The 21,258-nt window shown below is 42.8% G+C and overlaps 7 protein-coding genes across 7 annotated transcripts; 2 read left to right on the top strand and 5 right to left on the bottom strand.

The window, feature by feature from the left end:
* Positions 1-285: 285 nt before the first annotated feature.
* On the top strand, positions 286-2,496 carry BDB00DRAFT_872151 (major facilitator superfamily domain-containing protein; the record flags this gene model as incomplete). The annotated part of the gene is made up of 7 exons (XM_053126921.1): positions 286-582; positions 663-903; positions 1,004-1,040; positions 1,118-1,216; positions 1,309-2,018; positions 2,107-2,221; positions 2,322-2,496. The coding sequence occupies 7 exons, from the start codon at positions 286-288 to the stop codon at positions 2,494-2,496; spliced, it is 1,674 nt and encodes a 557-aa protein (XP_052979946.1).
* Positions 2,497-2,816: 320 nt separating this feature from the next.
* On the bottom strand, positions 2,817-3,218 carry BDB00DRAFT_787785 (uncharacterized protein; the record flags this gene model as incomplete). The annotated part of the gene is given in 3 exon segments (XM_053120730.1): positions 2,817-2,959; positions 3,031-3,117; positions 3,137-3,218. The coding sequence occupies 3 exon segments, from the start codon at positions 3,216-3,218 to the stop codon at positions 2,817-2,819; spliced, it is 312 nt and encodes a 103-aa protein (XP_052979945.1).
* Positions 3,219-4,558: 1,340 nt separating this feature from the next.
* Positions 4,559-6,709, top strand: BDB00DRAFT_883030 (GlcNAc transferase; the record flags this gene model as incomplete). The annotated part of the gene is made up of 9 exons (XM_053128197.1): positions 4,559-4,575; positions 4,642-4,732; positions 4,816-5,180; positions 5,264-5,379; positions 5,448-5,555; positions 5,646-5,835; positions 5,923-6,008; positions 6,168-6,292; positions 6,407-6,709. The coding sequence occupies 9 exons, from the start codon at positions 4,559-4,561 to the stop codon at positions 6,707-6,709; spliced, it is 1,401 nt and encodes a 466-aa protein (XP_052979944.1).
* A 122-nt stretch (positions 6,710-6,831) lies between these two features.
* BDB00DRAFT_872148 (uncharacterized protein) lies at positions 6,832-7,794 on the bottom strand (the record flags this gene model as incomplete). The annotated part of the gene is made up of 1 exon (XM_053126920.1): positions 6,832-7,794. One exon carries the CDS (start codon positions 7,792-7,794, stop codon positions 6,832-6,834), a length of 963 nt encoding a protein of 320 aa, XP_052979943.1.
* A 2,516-nt stretch (positions 7,795-10,310) lies between these two features.
* On the bottom strand, positions 10,311-12,481 carry BDB00DRAFT_822092 (major facilitator superfamily domain-containing protein). The gene has a single exon (XM_053123448.1). The coding sequence runs from the start codon at positions 12,049-12,051 to the stop codon at positions 10,654-10,656; it is 1,398 nt and encodes a 465-aa protein (XP_052979942.1). The 5' UTR covers positions 12,052-12,481; the 3' UTR covers positions 10,311-10,653.
* Positions 12,482-12,543: 62 nt separating this feature from the next.
* BDB00DRAFT_906490 (uncharacterized protein) lies at positions 12,544-16,339 on the bottom strand (the record flags this gene model as incomplete). The annotated part of the gene is made up of 6 exons (XM_053128600.1): positions 12,544-13,439; positions 13,555-14,745; positions 14,816-14,881; positions 15,341-15,367; positions 15,747-15,766; positions 16,269-16,339. 6 exons carry the CDS (start codon positions 16,337-16,339, stop codon positions 12,544-12,546), a joined length of 2,271 nt encoding a protein of 756 aa, XP_052979941.1.
* Positions 16,340-16,661: 322 nt separating this feature from the next.
* BDB00DRAFT_787780 (uncharacterized protein) lies at positions 16,662-19,563 on the bottom strand (the record flags this gene model as incomplete). Its single annotated transcript, XM_053120729.1, has 6 exons — positions 16,662-17,295; positions 17,374-17,873; positions 17,967-18,028; positions 18,122-18,495; positions 18,584-19,199; positions 19,332-19,563. The coding sequence occupies 6 exons, from the start codon at positions 19,561-19,563 to the stop codon at positions 16,662-16,664; spliced, it is 2,418 nt and encodes an 805-aa protein (XP_052979940.1).
* Positions 19,564-21,258: the final 1,695 nt, after the last annotated feature.

The raw sequence follows: 21,258 nt of genomic DNA, 5'->3' as shown, positions 1-21,258 counted from the left end.
ACCGAAATAAGGTCAAGACTTAAAGCAAGAACTATTCAACAAGCTCACTATATTACTACTTTTATGACAGAAGGATGAGGTGCTAAAATAGGGGAAATGTGCATAGAATTGCATATGGGATGCATACACTGCGTATATGCATTGCAAACCCAGAGCTCCCCGAATGCTGATATATATGATATCTACAACAAAATCCTCTTGTTTGGCTGCCCTTCATCCTTCTTTAAATTTCCAAACACCTTCGATCCCATTGACATGCTTATTCAAAATTATTAAGTTGTCAACATGAGCATCAACGACATTAAAAGTAATTCTGCACCTGTAGACGACAAAATCAACAATAGCTTCAATACTACATCTTCCGACATTGATGTCAAATATGTTTCACAGCAACATGATGACAGTCTTATTGTTGCTGTAGCAGAGGAGGAGCAACCACCATTCTCAGCAGAGTCCACTACACAAGAAATCATTTTTGGTCGCAAGCAAAGATTGTTCATTTTGTTTATGGCGTGCGTGGCTACTCTAGGTGCGGCATTTCCAGTGCAGATATTTTATCCTTCACTTATTGCCATTGAAAAGGTAGATATATGATTTATACTAGCGACTGGCTCATACTTTAGTTCGGCTGATTGCTGGTGTCCTCCTTCGCTTTCTACTAGGAATTCAACACTACAGCATCTATTGTCAGCATTTCAATTGCAGGATACAGAGTGGTTCAAGCCTTCTCTCCGACTTTTTGGGGAGCACTTTCGGATCAATGGGGTCGTCGTCCCACTTATATGTTGACAATGATAATATCTGCAGCAGCTTGCGCCGGAATTGCACTGTCTCCAAACATCGATACCTTGATTGCTGTACGACTGCTTCAGGGGTTCGGCGGAACATCCATTCAATCTATAGGTCAGAAAAAGGAAAATTTAAACCGGAGAACTAGTTGTCCTGGACGAGCTGACAGCAAATTGTATTAAACGTAAAAGATCTGAATAATACTACCATTCAGGTGACGGCGTCGTTAGTGATATATCTGTTCCGGCTACGTAAGTATCTATTTTATTCTATGGAAATGACAAATTCCTCAAAAGCAATTACTCAAAATATTTAAAAATCTTATTAGACGAGCAGGGTATAATTCAATTTTTCAAATGGGGTATAAGGTGGGCAGTGTCCTCGGTCCTGTTTTAGGCGGAATCATTGCTCAGCACCTGTCATGGCGGTAAGGAACTTAAACAATACTCTTTAATCAAAGGACATACAACCGAAGCACAAGGATTGATACTTGAATTATCTGACTGGATGAGATTTTAGCTGGTCGTTTTGGATACTGGTGATTTTCACTTCCTTTGTGTTTATTATGATCGCTTTATTCATACCAGAGACGTTGCATACTTTAGCAGGTGGCTATTACAATCCTACGCCCTTGCAATGGATTAAACGTCAAGGACAGAAGCGAAGCCAGACGAAACAACTAGAACACAATTCAGAAGTTGTCGACAGCGCAGCAACATCTAAAAAGGAAATGAAGATATCCTGGGATAGCGAAAGGGACACAGCAGCAAAAAGTCGGTTTATGCGTAAACCCGATTTTCGGGCATCATATCGCTATATACGAATGCCTGACTTCTTTCTCGTGATGCTCAATGAGGGCTTGTACTTTGCAGCACAAGCTTGTTACATGATCAATCTGCCTTACTTGCTTGAAGACTACTACAATTTGGACGTTCAACAGATTGGTCTTTGCTATCTTGCGCAGACGCTCGGAACAGTTGCTGGTGGTCTCGGTGCAGGGCAATATTTGAATTACATGTTTCGACGCACTGCTGCAAATTACGACGGTAGCGATAAGGAAAAGAATACTGGACGCACAAACAAGCTGCCGCTGGATTTCCCAATTTATAAAGCTAGACTTCAGTCTGTATGGCCCAATGCGATCGCTGCTCAAATCACCACATTAGTATACGGTTGGTGCTTCTACTTAAGAACACCTTTGGCCATTCCACTTCTCATACAGTTTATCGGTAATCACGCATTATAACCCAAAAGTAAATGCAATGTAAATATGGCTAACACTGTATTGTCAATTTATGCTCTTCTCAATTTATCTAGTGGCCTTTAACGTACAATGCATGAATTCAGCTACACGGTGTTTGCTGATCGATTTGCGACCAGGGAAAGGTGCTACAGTTGCTGCCTCTGTTGGTTTATTTCGCCAGTTGTCCGCGTAAGTGACCCCTTCGCTACAGCTACAATTGAGTTTCTTGCTTGATAATCATATATGTAGTGCGCTTATATGCTTATTTCGTTGCTCATCTGGTTTGTAGGGCTATAGGCTCGATAGCAATGTATCCTGCCACAAAAGCCGTAGGACCAGGCTGGACATATACTATCCTTAGCGTCATTTTAATGATCTCTAATACCGTTATTCCTGTATTGTTAAAACATGGCGTAAAGTGGCGAACAAAACGAGCTATCCAAGAAGAAAATAATAAACAGTAAAATTAAGTATGCTAGTATATCATACTACATGAATTTCATTTCAGAAATTATAATACACTGGTCGAACAGTATTCTACCTGTCACTTTTTGGGTACTGCAAGCTATGAATTACGGAAATTTATCTAAGCTTTGCATCGTGCCGAGAAACATTGTTATGGTGTATCATAGTGTAGAGTGACTCATTTAAGCAGTTGAACGATATCAATACGTGTATTTACGGATCAAAAATTTTAATTTGCAGAGAAATTTCTTTGCGAACAATTACGTTACAGGCCGCATAGTATCTAGCCACAGTGTCTGAAATAACATCAGCCGGGAGATTACTGTATCGGACAGCGCTTTATCGATTCCATTTGACACGAAATGTTCGTCCATAGTTTGCCTGTCATAGCCTCCTTTTTGCCTATGCCCAGCTTCATACTTATGTGCAGGCCAGAATCGCGAACAGTCTTTTGAAATTGTCCTGTTAGTTTTACGCATATTTTTATTTTTTTAGATACCACCAAATAGGAATCAAAACAAAGAGATATTTACCAGGCGCAAGTACTTCATCCATTAAGGCCAAGTTTCCATTTTCATCCAAACCAAACTCGAATTTGGTGTCAGCAATAATGATGCCATCTCGTTTCAGCATACTTACTCTGGCCTTGATGTATATACATTTTCACGGCAGCGTCCTTGATCTTGTCCACCAATTCGTGGCTGCCGACCAGCTTTACCATTGTTGAAGAATGTATATTTTTATCTTCTACCAAAATGCAGAGGTTAGTATATGTTGCTCCAGAAAGTGAATCGATTTAAAGGACAAGTCTTGAAGAAAAGCAAAAACTACAGTATTTAACAAGTTCACCATAGTTAGCCTTAGTACTTTAAGTTAGAAGAGGGATTGACAGCGTCTCGCATTCGACCAATCCTTTAGGCATTGCCATGCCGCAAATGGTGCCCTTTTTTTATATTCAGCCCAGGCTGATCCCGCAGTATATACTCGTACAGTTACTTCGAAAGGTTAAGCATGCATCTTACTGACCCAAATTGAGCGACCTTCAACCTGATCACGGTATCTCTGGACGCTTCCAGACATCTTCTCAAAGTCGGCCGTATGCTCGTTTGAAAAAAGTATGAACCAGTGCCATCATAATACAAGCTGTCGCCAATTACCTATCGCTGGGGTTTTGATTTTATCATAAGACCCATCTGGCGGTTCCTCTCTTAACATTCAATTAATTGGTAAGGATTTATTTTTATGGAATGAATTGGCGGGCCATCATACTTCATACTGATTTCACTCACTTCACTCATTACACCATTAAAATGGTACAGTGAGTTTTAACGTAAAATGCATATTTTCAGCAACATGATGCTTATTGGCAGACCTTCGACCAGTAAAAGGCGCTTTTGTGGTAGTACCTGTTGGTCTATTTAGTTGGTTATTTGGGTAAGCATGTGGTGCCATTCAATAATTCTAATGCGATTTTGCATGGATAGAACCATTTTATAGTATTTTTTTATATGCACTAAAGAGCCTACCCTACTTTTAGCGCTGTTAATCCGTCTTTAATCTATCCGGGGACACAACTTGTAGGACTCGGATGGACATACGCTAACCTCAGTTGTTTGACGATATTATTTAATGCTATTATACCTTTATTATATAGTACGGTGTAAAATGGAGAAGAAACCGAATTTTAAAGATTCAGCAAACAACGATCATAGAATCATACTGGTGTGCCAACTTGATGATACTAATAGTTAAAGTGTATTTTACTGCTGAAAAGATCCCTTAATAGATCATTTACACCTCAGATGCAGAGGTACTCCATGTGATTAATAGACTGCTGCTAGCACACTTTACTAATTCAACGAAGATGCACCGAGACGCGTCAAAACATAAAGATACAGGAACAAGCAACAACAATGCCCGCCGCACGCGCTCATTCATATCTCAGACCACACCATAAGCAGCAATCAAAAAGTTTCGTGTCACCGACACACGTCTCGAACAAAAAAGCCCTCTCTTTCTATCACCACCATAGAAACACTCCTCGGCCCTCCATGCTGAAACATGTTGTACAACATATGGTAACTTTACGAATAGATGGGCAAAAAGTAGTAAGGTGGACTAAAATTGAATCCTTACATCTGTAGCATGGTCTCTGACTTTTTCTATCCCAACATGGGAGGAGTAGAAAGTCATTTGTACCACTTGTCACAACGGCTAATTCAAAGAGGACACAAGGTAATTAAAAAGACACAATAGCATTAGAAAGAAGCATGTCCATATATTGATGAAAAGACAATGTGTGCACACCACGATGTTAGGTTATTATAGCTACACATGCGTACGGCAATCGGACAGGTGTTCGTTACTTGACGAATGGACTCAAAGTATACTACGTGCCTACGCTAGTAATACACTACGAAGCCACACTTCCCACTCTCTATGGATTCTTCCCTTTGCTCCGCAATATCTTGATCCGCGAAAATATTGATATAATTCATGGCCATGGTGCATTCTCAGCGCTATGTCAAGAGGGGATCCTACACGGCAAAACTATGGGTTACAAGGTGTGCTTTACAGATCACTCATTGTTTGGATTTGCAGACGCCAGTTCAATCTTGACCAATAAGCTGCTGAAATTTACGCTAAGTGATATTGATCATGTTATCTGTGTCTCTCATACTAGGTATGCTATTGTTTGCACTTATGACCGGAAGAAAAATGGAGAGACGAATGAGGAGAAAAACTAAATGATGTTTATGTAAAAAGTAAAGAAAATACGGTATTACGAGCGGCACTTTCTCCACGAAACGTATCTGTTATACCCAATGCTGTGGTAGCTTCACAGTTTAAGCCTGATCCATCTGCAGCGGATCCCAACTGGAGTAAGTATAGGAAGGAGGCATGGGAGAGAAAGAACCAGGGAACGGGTAAATAAACTGATAATATTTAGTTACCGTTGTGGTAATCAGCCGCTTAGTTTACCGTAAAGGAATGGACCTACTCGTAGCAATTATCCCACGGATATGTAGTATGTACAGAAACGTCCGTTTCATCATTGGTAAGTTCATGCGAACGTAAACAGTGCTTATAATTTGGTCAAGCAGAAGCTGATATTCTTTCTATGTGAAAAAACGGCTGTCGTTATTAGGTGGTGACGGACCAAAACGGATTGATTTGGAACAGATGCGAGAAAAACACTTATTGCATGATCGTATTGAGCTTTTAGGTTCGATCAAACATCATGACGTGCGAAAAGTATTAGTTCAAGGCAACATCTTCCTCAATACCAGTTTAACCGAAGCCTTTTGCATTGCGATCGTCGAAGCTGCATGCGCTGGGTGAGTGCAACAACAATGGTCGTGCTTATGTGAGATGTTTTTAAACAGGAAACATTAGAATCTAACATGGCATCTGTATGCTATCAGGTTATTTATCGTAAGTACCAAAGTTGGTGGTGTACCCGAGGTATTGCCTAGCCATATGGTTAATTATGCTATGCCAGAAGAGGATGGTAAGTAGCTGTAGCTGTTTTAAGTCAGTTTATATAGGGGTGTAAATAACTATGTAAACAAAATGTGTAACGATAGCAGGCTAAACTGGTGTGAGATAGACAAAGGTTGAACACCTACAACTAACTAGACAAAACCAAAAATTTATCTTACAATCTTAGATCTAGTTATCGCCATTTCAAGAGCAATACACATGATCCGATACGAAGAAGTAGATCCCAGACGGTTTAATGATGAGCTTAAAGATATGTATAGCTGGTCTAACGTTGCCGAACGTACCGAAAAGGTAAATACGAAGCATTGTAGTGAGAAAAAGGAAACTAGTGTTCAGCAGTGCTTATTAAGGGAAACACTGTCAACGAACATACTAACACACGGAGAAAAAAAAACACCATTAAAGGTTTACGACTTGATATCTCAAACACAAGAAGCACCCTTAATTGAAAGATTGCGCCGATACTACGGTTGTGGACTTTATGCTGGCAAAATATTTTGTATGGTCATGGCACTTGATTATTTGTTTTGGATATTTCTGGAAATCATGCTGCCTCGCCACTCAATTGAACGTGCGGAAACATTCCCGTATAAACAATACCGCGAATATTTTAATAACCGGCCATCATCATTACCGACATCATCGCCATTACAACTACAGCAACAACAAGAGAACGAAGGCGGAACGGAGAAAGGATATGAAGAGTAATTACATACAGAGCGAGAGAGTGTGTCTGTGTATGAAGGGGTGCGGGCACATACATATATCAACAAGGGGAAATCAACATTTTGTAAATAAAAGGAAAAGAGAAAGCAAAGAGAAAGAGACTACTAGGCACGAAACGTTTTCTCCACCAGATGCGTATTCTGTAACAAAGCCTGAAGCTGCTCCATCATAATCTGGCTACCATGGTGATGTGCTGTGGCACTACTGCTGGATGACGACGACGACGATGTGGTGCTGCTGTTGTTCGGACTGTATATGAGGGTTTCCATGGTTACACAGCGCTGCTTAGCCTTGACAAATGCCTGCAGGCCAAACTCCATCCATTCATGCCAGTTGCGCGCGTAAAGTAGCTGTTTCGCCCACTCGCAAATGATTTTCCATGTGTGGACCAGCTGTGACGTCAACTGGACCTTGCCAAATAAGATGGAAAAGAGCCGCTGCTGTGCCGATGCTACATCTTTGATCTTTCCACCGTCGTGGTCTCGCACAATTTGGATATCGTCTAGCACCCTGACCAGCTTCACAGGATGGGGATCGCTCGCCGTTGTAGTTGTATTATTGTGGCGTTTGCTATATTGGACAACAAGCACAAGTGCTCCGACAAGGTCACTAAAATTTAGTGCAGCAGCACCACCACCATCGCTGTTGCCAGCAGCGCTTCTGTGGCTCATGCTATCGCCGGTTTGTTGTTCCTGTTGCTGTTGTTGAAATATCAAGAGATGCTTAGCAACCACACGATCATGTTCAGCTGCTTCTGGTGTCGCTGGTACTGCCGGTTCGTTGACGTGCCATCGTTGCTGTTGCTGTTGACACTGCTGCTGTAGCGGTGCTTGTTGTTTCAGAAATTTGCTCATGTCGTCAATCACTTCTATCAGTCCCTCGTAGTCAGGACAATGTCGTGGTCTTTCGTCGTGTCGGATCCTCGCTAACTCTCGGGCAATCCATTCTTGCGGTGTCACGGTATCCCCTTTTGTCGAATCCTGGAGCTGTAACTCCGCAGCTTTTGTGATTGTAAATGATAATGGTATGGATGTTGTATTAGAATTGTTGGTGCTTTGAACTTGCATTGTACACATGTCTTATTTTAGATGAATGGTAGATGTGATAGTAAGGATAATAGTAGTAGCAGTGATAAAGTAAACAGAAAAAGATAAAAAAAGATGTTTGCGTGCGTGTGGGAATAGTTGGTACTTTTTTAATGTCTTGGCAATAATAACTGATAGTTTTTTTTACAAAGAAAAAACGGAAACGACAATTTTATGGTAGCTAATATATAGTCGAGCAGCGCCGCTGGATGCACGAGGAAAGACGGAGACGAAAGAAAGAGGGAAATAAGAGAAACAGAGAGGTGTCAAAAGTATATCCTGCATGCAGCACTAGTAAGAAAAGGCAACAGATTATTTCGTTGCCTTATTTCGGCAAAAGCGATCAGGATTTCTTAATTAGGCAGCTGCTTCTCAGCACGTTTCACAAGAGGGTGTGTATATGTGCTCCTTTGTTTCTCATGGCGGCGGCATCCTATGGGATTCTTGTTATACACATACACACGCAGCAAGCCCTTATTTTTCTCAGCGTCACTCGCACTCACTATCACACATGCAATATAACAGCTGATAATCAGCGTTAGGATGGGTTTCATTAGGAGGCTTCATAGATTCAGTCATCACTCCATTGCCATCAAATTTAGCAAAGTTAGTGTGATACTAAAACTGCCACTAGGTAGTAGTAGTACTGTCAGGTTAAAATTCATGCGCGTCAGTGTGTACTATGTAGATCTCCACCTGCTGAGTTGATTCCTTCCTTCCTTCCTTGCGTTCCTTTTTGCCCAGGACACCTTTTCGTTTCGTACACATTACTATTGTTGTATCATGCTCTGCTATTATGCGGCTATAAGTACACCTAACTTTACGATCGCACCACCGGGCTTGATAAAAGTAGCACTACACATCCTTGAAAGTTCAAACAGAGAATCGTGCTCTATTCTTTCTACTATTGTATCCGTACTACCTTATTTGACATAATGCGGAAGGATATGCCGAGAATGGAAACAAAGAAAGGATTAGCCTGATAACCACCCCCCTCATTGCTTCCTCCTTGTTCTCATCCCTATATTTATCCGGAAAACCCCATCATGCTCGTCATTATCATTTTCATTTTCTGAAGAAAGCAATATATGGTAGATAAGCTGCAACGCCACGGTCATCTCATCACAATGTTAGCTTTGTACATCAATAGGTAGATAGATGGTCATGATGTGTAACCCTGCTAATCGTGATGAGCCATATTGCTTTTTGGTACTCTGGAGATGGTAGCAAAAATATAAGATTTGATGAGCCAAGGAAAGAGGATTAAGGAACTAAAGATAAAGTGGAAAGCCACAAGGAGACTTGAGACAACAAGACGCGGCATACGCAAAACCAACTGTTAAGGAGAAGAGGAAAGAGTATATGCGTCGTAAAATGCATGAAGAAGATGCAGCTCTATGTACCCTCTGAACCTTGTTTATCATAGTTCAGTAAGACGTGATTTAGATACGTGCAACGAAATTGATGTACGCAGCTTAACGTTTCCTCTTCTAGGATATTACTCAATAACAGCTACCGGAGCTTGGTTCCCCAAATGCGGTAAAAAACTTGCTCACTCTACCCTTGCTGATGTTCCTGATGATAGATGAAACGAACAAAGTCTACCCTTTTTGTTATATGTATTGTAAATTATCGAAACTATATGTACAACGTCGAAAAGGTATCATTCATGCACATATATACGTAACATTACACATATTAATTTGAGAATAAAAACAGAACATGTCTTTCTTGGCACAGCAGCAGCAGATGCATGCTTTATAACATAACATTTGGGCAACAAAGCCATGCCCATTCATCACGTGCACGATGTAGTAGGCGTTGTGCAAAAAGAAACCGTGACGCAGCAACCAAAGTAAACATTGCGATAGCAGTGACATAGTTAAAGCAGAAACTTTAATCAACAGATCCGCCGTGCCCGTATGTCGTGATATTAATATCGATTACTTTTCACAATTATGAAAGGTGGAAAGCGGCGGATTCATTATCAAGAATTACTATCTCACGAGGTACGACAGCGGGGTTCCTATGGTAAAAAGCGGCGCGCAATGCGTGATAGCATTCGCCATGTAAAATCTCATATACTAACTCGATCTAGCATAATGTAGTAACATTATCTTGACATGACGGAAGCCCTATGCATGAGCAAACATACGATACATCTGATATACAGTATAAACTTTAAATCTTGATTGGTATGTTAAAAGAACACATATTCATAGTATATGCTGTCTAAACATATTTGGGCATTTAATGTTACATTAGTCATTGTGTATGCCATATGTAGTATACTAAATATTTTTCAAGAAAGAGGTATGATAGCGAGCTATTCTTCAAAAGAAGAAGAGAAAGAAAGAAGTCCAGAACACAGATGCATCGTTTTTTTTATTCCACTCCCTTGGATCAACCAAGCCCAAATATATAACATCCTAGGCTAAAGTGACGGCTTAGAGTTACATCAAATGCAAATCATTCAAAACGATTTTCTGTGTATCTATACCAAGAACGGCATATCAAAAATGACGATTTATTTTAGGTATGTAGAGGAAGATTTGGAAATTATGAAGAGATTGAGTTAAGTGTAACGGTAGCGTGTTAATAAACAACGCGATGGTGGCGACGGCAAAGAAACCAAGCCCAAAGGCTACACATATACATACGTTCATTGTGCTATTTTGGCTCGTTAATCAAGTTTATTTCCAAGTTTCTGGGTTCACAAACAAACACGAATTGAAGATGGAATCTAAAAAGGACTATGGAATAAAGGATGTTTTAATACATACATACAACCGCAAAAAAAAAAAAACGAAAAACAAGTGTTGGGGATATTTTCGATTCATTTTATGCATCGGCAGCGACGACGACGTTGTTGGAGGAAGTTGAGCGTACGGGTTGATAATGTTGAGGCGGACGAACAGCCCAGTTGGACCGAATGACTTCGTCTGCACTCCGCCCTTTTGTTTCGGGCAAGATACACCACGCCAGGCCGGTCATGACGACGAGGATACCTCCAAACAAATAAAAGACGCCGTCTTGGCCGATAATATCCCGAAGGCCTAGGAACCCAGCCGAAACGACAAAATTAGAGACCATATTACACGCCAACCCAACAGATCCTGCACTCGAGACAGCCGGTGTATCCACCAACTCGGGTATCATGAGGAATGGAATGGGGCCCAAGCCAATTGCAAACGCCGCTACGAAGCCAATAATAGCTGCTGCTGACACTTTATCCTGGCCCGCGGCTTCAATACTCCATCCAAGCAATATGCTCATCACGGACATCATGGAGGAAGATGCAAGGAACAGAGTGCGACGACCCACACGATCCATCAGATATGCCGATACAATTGTCATGGCCAGGTTGACAACGGAGATATATACAGTGATCAAATCCGATGACTGAGGGAATACTGCTGACATGATCGAAGTCGAGTAGAAAATGACTGCATTGATACCCGAGAATTGTTGCGTCAATTGAAGCAGTAGGACGATGCTAAGCGGTCGTCGATACTGAGGCATCGATAATAACCGTATAACGTTCACCTTGGGCCGCTCAGATTCTGCCGTAGCAACAAGATGTTGTTGTTGTTCTTGATCGATTCCTCCTTCATTATCTTCTCCGTGTTCCTCTTCATCGCCATATGGATGATGTCCTCCTGTACCAGTTGCAGTGCCCATTTGTTCGTTTCGCCACTCATTAACTTCAGCCTCGACGAGTTCAATAGGGGGTCCACGCAGACGCAGCAACGAGGCTTTTGCACTATTTAGCCCACCGGGGATTGATGCAAGATGGCGTGGAGAATCGACACAAAACGGAAGCAGCAAGAGCTGTGCTATCGATAACACGACACCAATAGCCAAAATAGATCGCCAGGCAGCCAGCGTCGACCATGCCATGCCTATACCTTGTGCCACCAAAATACCAACCACAATAGCTAGCTGGTTCAATGTGCCGAAAAATCCGCGACTGCCTTTAGGCACGCATTCCGCAATATACGCAGGAACCACCACCGTGACGATACCGCTGCCTAGTCCCGCTACAAATCGTCCGGCCATTAACGTTGCTACATTGAATGCAAAGGTCATGATGACGGAACCGAGTCCCATCAACAAGGCTGTGCCGAAAAGGGATAATCGTCGTCCAAATCGATCGCTAACATACGACGCCGATAAGGCGCCAATGAGACCGCCTGCTGTCAGCATGGCCACTACGAGCGAGTATTTGGCATCCGACATGCGGATGCAGCCTGGTAGACCGCTGCTATTGTCCCCGTCATTGGGTTCGATAAGAATGCCTTGTTTGGTTTGACATTTGGAAATAACAGCTTGTGGTGTATTGAGTTCGCCATTGTGGTATCCATACTGGAATGCACCCTAAAAAAACGCAACATTAATTGTTAGTTAATCAGACGATTCAAGGGGCCTGGGACGAAGAAGAGAGAAACAACAGCTCAAAGCTCTGCGGAGGTTACCAACGTGATGGTAAACACAACAAACGCCAAGTAGGATGTGAGACGGTTAGACGACGCCATGGTTCAGTGATGTTATGAAACACTTTGTTAGTGTTTCCTGCTGAGGGTGAAAGGGGTGTGTGAAGGGCGAGAGCATCTCTCAACAATGCAAATAGATACAATATTATATATACAAGCTGAAATTGATTCCAAATATGGGCTTGTCGGATCAGCTCGGTTAACCTGGCATCCTTTTGCAAATCAGCAGATTTATTTATTATGATTTAACACGTTGACGATGTTTTTTATACACAGGTGGCGGTGGGTTCTTGTTTCTTTTGTTGTCGGTGTTACTATTAGATACTACTTTCTTGTGCTGGCTCATGGCGAGTGTGATGGCTACCATCGGATCACCACCGGATTCGGTTAGATACTCTTGCACTACTCGCCGATCAAGTTGAGGCAACACGTTGCATAGTTCGTTCAACGCTGCTTCAGGTCCTTGTTCAATAGGCTTTATTGTCCGTGGCGGCAGCGGCGCAGGAGCAGCAGCAGCGGGTTGTGGAGGATGATAGCGATGGTGCTGTGGAAACGTTGGTATGGAAGGACGCTCGTTACTAGGAAGTACAGTATCGCACGATGCTTTTCGGAGAGTGCGTGATAGACGTGATGATACCGAGGAGCTAATGGATAGTGGCGACGCACTAGGTAAGGACTCTGTCGAAGAGCGTCTGCTGGAAGTCGACAATCTGATGGACCCTCGCCATCGACTGGTTGCTGCTGTGCTTGCCGCAGTAGACATGGTAGAGTCAATGGATGGACGTGGTTGCTTCTGATGCTGTTTCTTTGTTGTTGCTGTGGATGAAGGTTTTGATTTCGGTTGCTGACATGGTCTATTTTGTTGTTGTGGAGATTCTATATCATCTGCGTATGGCATGATCTTGGGTCGCGAAGACCGTGATAGTGAGAGACGACTGATGGATGTTGGTAAAAACAGTCGACTAAGCGATGGCTTAGGTGTTTCTCCTGAAAATGCCGCTCGTCGAGGCATTGTTACGCTATTGGATACAGATGCTTTGCGTAAGAACATGCTGATAGATCCACTCAATGACGAGCTCATAGTAGGTGTAGGCTGGATCTCGGGCGATGCAGGTCGTGGAGGCGGTACATAGCCTATTGTGATATATTATATTGATTGTTTAGTTATACATGCAGAACACTTCCATTACTCAGTAGCAACAGCAACAGGTGTTCATGATGGTTTGAGAAGGAGTATCCTGCTTTTTACCTTCTGTCATTGGTTTGGGTAGTCCTTTTTCTTTGGCTTGTTTGACCCACGATGAAAGCTTCGAATCTGCCCGCATACATTGTTTATATGTTCGATCATAGAAGGCTATCCGCTCGCGTATGTCTGGCACTCGCATCATCTCATCGTAGGTTCGAGCATGGTATTTCACAGACGCGTCTGACTGCTGCTGCTGCTGTTGGTGTTCTTCCTTGAGTTGTTTTGGAAAGTAGCGCGAGGATTTGCTTGACTTTTTACTGAGCGTAGATAGACGACGTGAGCGACGTGATGAAATGGAGGAACGTGATCTGGGTGTTGCGATCAGTGGCGACGGCGAAGGCAGTTGTTGCGGATGACAAACCGATAATGCCATGGGGCTGCTGTTCTGGTTGTAATCAGTAAACTGGGGTGTGGTGACAGTGGAAGAGTTGCTAGTGGTAGTTGTGGCAGCAGTTGTGGCAGCTGAATCAATGGTTATAATCAATGGCGGTGGAGGAGGAGGAGGAGGAAACGGAAGAGTAGGCTCCTCCTTTTCCACCAGATATTTATCATTCATTCCTGTTGCAGCTGCTGGTATTGCTGTTGTGAATGCTTGTGTCGCCTCCTCCTTTCCTGATCCAAATCCAGCAGATGGTACAGCTGCTGGTGCTACCGATGGTGATGGTACTTTCGTTGTTGGGAATGGCGGCGGCGGCTGATAATTATCTCCTCGATCCTCCTCGCGGGGCTTCTCGTCAATAACCTCCTTGTCTTCTATAGTATCAACAGCAATAGCAGGTTCCGAACAGGCGGCTTCCGCGACTTGCTGTAGCTCTGGCTCCTCTTTGTTCCTATCCCTGGTGGTCGCAAACTGGTCCATCAGTGTCGAAAAGTCATTTGAGAAACGAATATTCAACTGATCGAGTGGCATATACGATGAGGTCGACTTTTTTTTGGTCGTGATCGTATGGCCTTCTAGGTCTTCTTCAACGAGGGTCTTATCCGCATGGATAGCAACAGAAGAGGGCGGTTCTTCAATCGCAGTTTTTTCATCCGATGGATAGCACAGTAGTGTCTTTTCTCCTGCATTCGTCAATCTGCTATTGATGGGGTACGGCTGCTGGCGTTGTTGGTGAGCGGTGTTGTCAAGGAGCCCCTCGTTATCATGCGGTATGCTTTTTTCAGCGCAACTCTCCGAACAAGAACAAGAAGGTTCTGTTTTTTAAGTGAATTGTCTTGTGAGCGCCCGTGCACCTTTTTCTTTTTCTCATTATGTGTGTATTACCTTTGTTTTCCCTTTCTCCTTCTTCTCTATAACTGTTAGGGTTGTCACTGTTGAAATCTTCGATAGCTAGTTGTAGATCACGTATTTGAGAGAGCACATCTAAACGGTTGTTGAAATTATGTTAGACGTAGTTTTCATTGATATAAATGAATAAATATAGCTCGAGCAACAAAACAAGGCTAGCCACCGTACTACTAGCGCTACGAATTCCGGTTATAGCACTCTGTCTAAAATGTGCTCCTTGGAGCAGCAATTGATAAAAAAAGGCTGCTATTAATGTGAATAGCGTACACATTATAGCAAAAAAAAAAAAAGGAGGTGGCAGAACTTCCTCTGATTGAAGGAGAGGACTAATAAGTAATTCGCACACCTGGTCTATCTTGGTGTGTGAAAATAGCTACTTACTAGTACTGTATATACTCTCAAACCCCCAAAGCCCACCATCCCTCCCTCTTTTTTGAGAACACAAGAACAGCAAACAACAAAAACCAAGATAATAAATTACTAATCCTAGTGCTACTCTACCTTTGGCGGAAGATGGCGACGATGATACTAGAGAAGAAGAAGAGGAAGCCATTGGTATGTGCGCTACTTTTTTTTTTGTTCTATAAAAAACTTATTTCTTCGTTGTCCTCCCCCACTTCAACTATTACCCCCAATCCCTTTTTTACAATTTATGTCCATGAACCAGCACAAAAAATTGACATTTCAACTGATATGATAACAGAAGAAAAAGCGCCGTCCATCCACAATGTTGCTGCCTCTCTTTTTCTTCGTCGTAGCGTACAACTAAGAGCTACATAAAGAGCGGGGCGTATATGGGAAGCTGGTGAGTGCACACAAGATCGAAACAACCATTGTGATGGACTATTTTGACTTGCGATGACACTGCATCAACCCCTTTCCTCTTTCTCTAACCTATTTCTCTTACCTACACTTCTTTTCGTGCGGCTATAGAATGATGCTATATTTTATTTTATGCACATCGTCAGTGGACCTGATTGAATGACTTGGCCAAATTTATCACCTGCGTTTTTGCACCAGCACAGCATGAATAATTCCACGCAAGGATATAAGAATGATAGGGACTATTTGCATGCAGCGATAAAGCGGTAAGTGCTGAAAGTAATTACTATAGTGACCCAAAAGAAAGAATCTATAAAACTTCAGTACCTACTACGGGCTTCTGCTTGGATCGTGGCATAGATATTGTTATGTCATACATATATATATATGCCAGCTTCTAAAAGATATTAGACAGCAAAAAGATTTGAAATAAAAAGTGACAGCCCCTGGTTCTCTTCTTCTTCTTAACGACCCTGAGAGCGCGTCATTACGCAGGATCATAAAGTATCTTTTTTTTACATCATTAAGTCTGTGATACCGATCCACAAATACACTCAAAACTAAGTTTAAAGCTTATTACAACAAACAATGGTACTGTTTCACTTACTTCCCACAAGTATATATTCTGCTAAACTTGGTGTGAGTTTCGCTAGAGCGAATCGGCAAACAATTCCACATTACATGTACACATATCTAGCATAACACTTTACTAAAATGCAGGATACATATACTAAAAGAACAGCACTAAGCTGCACGTGTACCTGCTTTCATAAGCAGAGAATCATCCATCAAACTGATGCAGGCGGTCCCCCCGACTCCGCGAACACAATCAGCTTTTCCTTAACAGATTATATATATTACTTTGTCGAAATATACACACTTTTTTGTAATAATCATCGAAGATCTGAGCTGAAGAATTTATAATTATAGTACAAACATATCAAAAGAAGGATTTATTATTTATAGGGGCACAACAACAAAAGAGCTGCAAAATTTTCTTTCACTCTTCTTGGTCCTCGTCGTCATCCAAATCATCACCATCGTCACCAGTCAGACGCTCATGCTTGCCCTTGAGCAATCCACGCGCGCTTTCGATGAAGCGGGCAGCACGCTCCTCCATCTCGCGGGTAAAGCTTGGGCTTGCACCCTGGTCAATGGCTTCAACAATGCTTGGGAACATCTCGGCTTGGTAACCAGTCCAAAGACCTGGAGCGTACACAATGTGCTTGAACCATTCACGACCAGGAAGGCCTACAGGGTCGATGAAACCACGCTCGAATTGTGCCAGACGCTCGTTGTACTTGACAAGCTTCTTCAAAAGTTTCTTCTTCTTGTGCTTGAAGATATCCAAGTGATGCTTGTGTAGCTTCTTGTGTAATTTGTGTAGCTTGTGTTCAAAATGCATAGTGGTTTCATGCAAGGCACTAACAGCAGCGGAGAGCTCGGGCAATGTGGCGCAACCTTGATCGTCAGCCATGGATGCAACACGGATGCTGAGCTCCTTGGAATAGTCCAGCGGTGACATTGGAATCAATGCATCGCTGGAAAGACGCAGAGCGAGAAGACCCCAAATTCGAACCATCGTCTGATGGTATTCATAGGTAGGGTCACCAAAGTGCTCCATCCAGAAAATACTGTAGAGAAAATGTTCAAATGTTAGGGACTACCAAGCAGCTAATAAGGTGAGACGCGCTGCAGATAGCAGGCTTTACCTATCGTAGTTGCTGTGATAAACTCCGTAGTCGCCATTGAAGCTCATGGACATGCTGGTGATACCAAGGTGGTCAAAGAATGCCATGTAGTCGGAACCGCCGCCAAGAGGATCAATCATCTTAACAAGTGGAGCAATGGGTGCTTCACCAGCATCATCGTGGTGGTTCTTATGCTTCTGTACAGCCATGGTTTCCCGGTCTTGCTTCCAGGCCTCATAGACGGTCGTGCTTGTTCGTGGATCCCAGATTTCTTGAGTAATGTCATAGATCAGGTTGTTTAGCAAAGGCGATGCTTGAGCTGAGAAGTTGGGACCAGTTACAGCTTGATCGACATTGATGTAAACAATAGCTTCATCATCGAGCCACGACTTGTTGTCTTCGACCCATTCAGTAGAGCCAATGGAGCCGTAGCCTTGACCGTCCCAGGAAGCGATAATCAAAGTACGGCGAGGTTGCCAACCGCGTTCCAGGAGGAGACCCAGTACACGGGTAAGTTCGAGCTAAAGATTGTGATTTTGAAGGAAGGAAAAAGGAAGAGTTAGCTTGTTTATCGCTGATGTGTAAAGGAAAAACTAGAAAATTAACCTGCTTACCAGAACAGCAGAACCGGAAGACGAATCGGCACCACCGAATCCCCAAGCATCACGGTGAGTACCTAGAATTGAATATTAGTATCATGAAGAGACAAAAGTCCAAAAATCATTGACAGTGTTTGCTGTGGTGGGTAATGAATAAACAATATATTTACCAATGATAACAGCACGATGTGGTTCAATGGCACCTTCGATCTTGCCAATCACGTTCCATACAGGTTTGATTTGATAATCGTTAATATTGACAAGATTGACCTGGGCAGCACTAGGACCGCTGTAGTAGTTGACTTCACAAAGGCCACCAAGCCAGTCGATTTCGCCTTTGAGACCAAGACCTTCCATGGCTTGGAAGAGTGGCAAGGCATCGGACCACGAAATCGGCAATGATGGGATCTTGGGCATGGCATAAGCTTCTTCGGGGTCAAGACGGGTGGCGTTTTCGGTAGCAGCGTAGCCAGGAGTAAGCATATCACCGGGCAAGATGGACATGTAGTGGACAGTACCGCGCTCGACTGAGGATGGTGATCGCCTAAAAATCAATGTCTTTTTTAAAAAAAGTGGATATAAAAAACATGCGATATAGGGATCTCTAAGTGCATTGTATGACGGTATATTACCATGGGCCGTTAGGATACGATTCGGATGGCTCGCCGTCAGCACTTTCCTTGTTGAACGGGCCGTCTTCCATGGGATCTGAGTAAAGCAAGGCGCCAATACAGCCAAACTTCTCAGCTGTTCCCACCTTGAGGCCACGGGCAATATTGCCATGACGCATAAGAGCAATCGTGCCGGTAAAGTTCACACCACGAGCAGCCAAGAATTGAAAGTCGGTTAAACGACCGTAGTTTACATAGACAACAGAGCCGGTGACGTTACCGTCAGCCGAGTAGCCGTGGAACGTAGGGATAGCGTCGGGATGACTTGAAGAGGGATCTCTGGCAATGGGTTCTTCTTGGAGTGTGGCTTCGTACAAAAATTCTTCGGGGCCACTGACAATGGCGAGACGACGCGTTTTAGGGACATTGAGCCAAGGATAGTACGTTTCGATGGTGGCGTTCGGGATACCAAATTCTTCAAACTTGTCGCGGGTCCATTCTGCTTGACGCTTATCGGCATGCGATCCGGCCAAGTGGGGTTCCGCTGCGTAGTAGTGGAAGAACTCGCGAATGGATTCGCTCGATGGTACGGTCTTGATAATAACTGAGGCATCGTCCCAAGGAATAGTAGAGAAGTCTATATAGTTTGCATTTTAATGTATTTTGTCGCATCAGTTCATCGAGTCTTAGCTACAAAGTTTATTACAACCTCCGAAGAGCAAAGAGCAATGTGTGTATATAAATATTTGTGGTCACACTCTTTTCTTACCTTGGAAAAGAACATCGGATGCAGGCATTAAATGGTTGAATAGCAAGACGCCGGCGGCAAGGAGAGCACCTCCGGCAAGGAATTTGGTTACTTTGGACCGAGGCCGCGTTGTTTGAGGTTGAAAGGTCACATGGCGCTTTTCACTAGGCAACAAGGGCGCATTGGCGTTTTGGCTGCGGTCGCCACTGTATGTCTGACGGCACCACTCCATAAATCGATCCATCACAGCCATGTTCTGTCGAGAAAAGGCCATATCCATCGGTTCATCACCGGACTTCTCATGGTGGAAATCAGACATGTATTGAGGATGATGTGGGTATGAAGGCGGAGGAGATGACCCAGTGTCCTGCATCTCCTGAGAGATGGATACGTAACCTTTTTTCATATGTGGAGAGTGCGGGAGGAAGAAGGGGGGCGGGGAAAAGGAAGAGAGAAAAAAGGGCGGTTACATTGGCAACAGACTGACACTGGTCATTTATATATTCTCTCGGATGGCAGCAAGCAAAATGGATATGAAACGAGGCCCACAAGTTATTGTACCTGGTATGAAATGGTGTGTGCAATTATTTGATAGTTTGACGTTTGCTTACTGTTTATGTATGGATAGGCCAGGAGTTGGTGTTTCGTGCTACTCCAAGTCATACCATCCAGCTGCTGGTCTGTGTGTGAGTAGTATGAAACTGCTTGCATACTTGTATGCAACCGGCCTATTTCTCTTGTGTACACAAAGCAAGTATTGTTTACCAGCTGAATAGCACCAATAACAAAAACAGCGGACTGGGTACACTTTTCATTATGATGAGCTTGTTTCAGCTTTTTCTTTTGCAAAAGAATGTTTGTCCCCACGTGAGGTCAATAGGGGTGGATTCTTTTTAGTACTTCTTCGTTGGCGTCTGGTGCATCGATTAAGCTTGTGCTGCTAACCAGATGATCGCTCTGCTATCCACTATTATGTGCCATGGTAAGTATTTCAGCTTTCTCAAATGGTTCAATACAAAGAAGGAATAGCACCCTTGAGCCAATGGTTCTGTTCTATCAATACAGTCGTATCACTATTGTTAGTTACTGCTGACACTGCTGCTGCAAGTGCGGAGTCAGCTAGAGAACGTTCGATAGGAAATATTTATGCGTTTCAATTTGATTACTTTTTGTTTTCCTTCTAAAGAAAAAGACGGATGGCGGTCCGTTACACACATATATGGATCGACAGTTTTTCGCATTTGATGGCTGATGTATTATGCAGAGTTGAGATATGTTGCGCTCATACATAAAGATTTTATTAAACAATGGCACGCGCAATATCAACGACATCATATCCTAACTACTTAATGAGTCAAAAGTCCAGCAATTGGTTGGACCGTCTTCTGTAGTTTTTTGCTGCTAAGCAGCAGCAACAGCAATCGAAATAGGTCGGCTGTATCAAATCCACTCAACTACTTATCAGGCATAATTGCCACATTTATCAATGCTACAAATGTACGTCATGGTCACCAACGACCATATAATAAGCAGCAAGCAGACTCTTCATTTAAAAATAAGCAACATCTATTATCTGCTAAAAACAAATACAGTAGTCATACATCATATACACCATGTACGCACTATAATACTGATTGTCTTTCTTTGTTATACCTGTTATGAAGCGTTTATGTTTACAAAAATCCGTGCATAATAAGCGCGTTACTGATTGTACTCATGACGTGTTGCTGTGGTCGGATGTAAATTAGGTTCGTTCTAGCCGAACACGTCTTCCCGTAATCAACAGCTTTCTCGAAGGATAAAAAGATCTTCGTATCTGTTTACTATTATCCTAGTAAAGAATGATTATGAAAGTAGAAGATGGAAATGCTGATAGGTTGAGCGTGCTATCCCGTCATTGGGTTTCTATATAATATATTTCTGTATCATAGCGAAGTATCTTTATATA

Source organism: Zychaea mexicana (assembly GCF_025766255.1).
Source record: "Zychaea mexicana strain RSA 1403 chromosome Unknown BDB00scaffold_34, whole genome shotgun sequence".
Lineage (NCBI taxonomy): Eukaryota > Fungi > Mucoromycota > Mucoromycetes > Mucorales > Lichtheimiaceae > Zychaea > Zychaea mexicana.
This window is presented reverse-complemented; position numbering and strand designations above follow the sequence as displayed.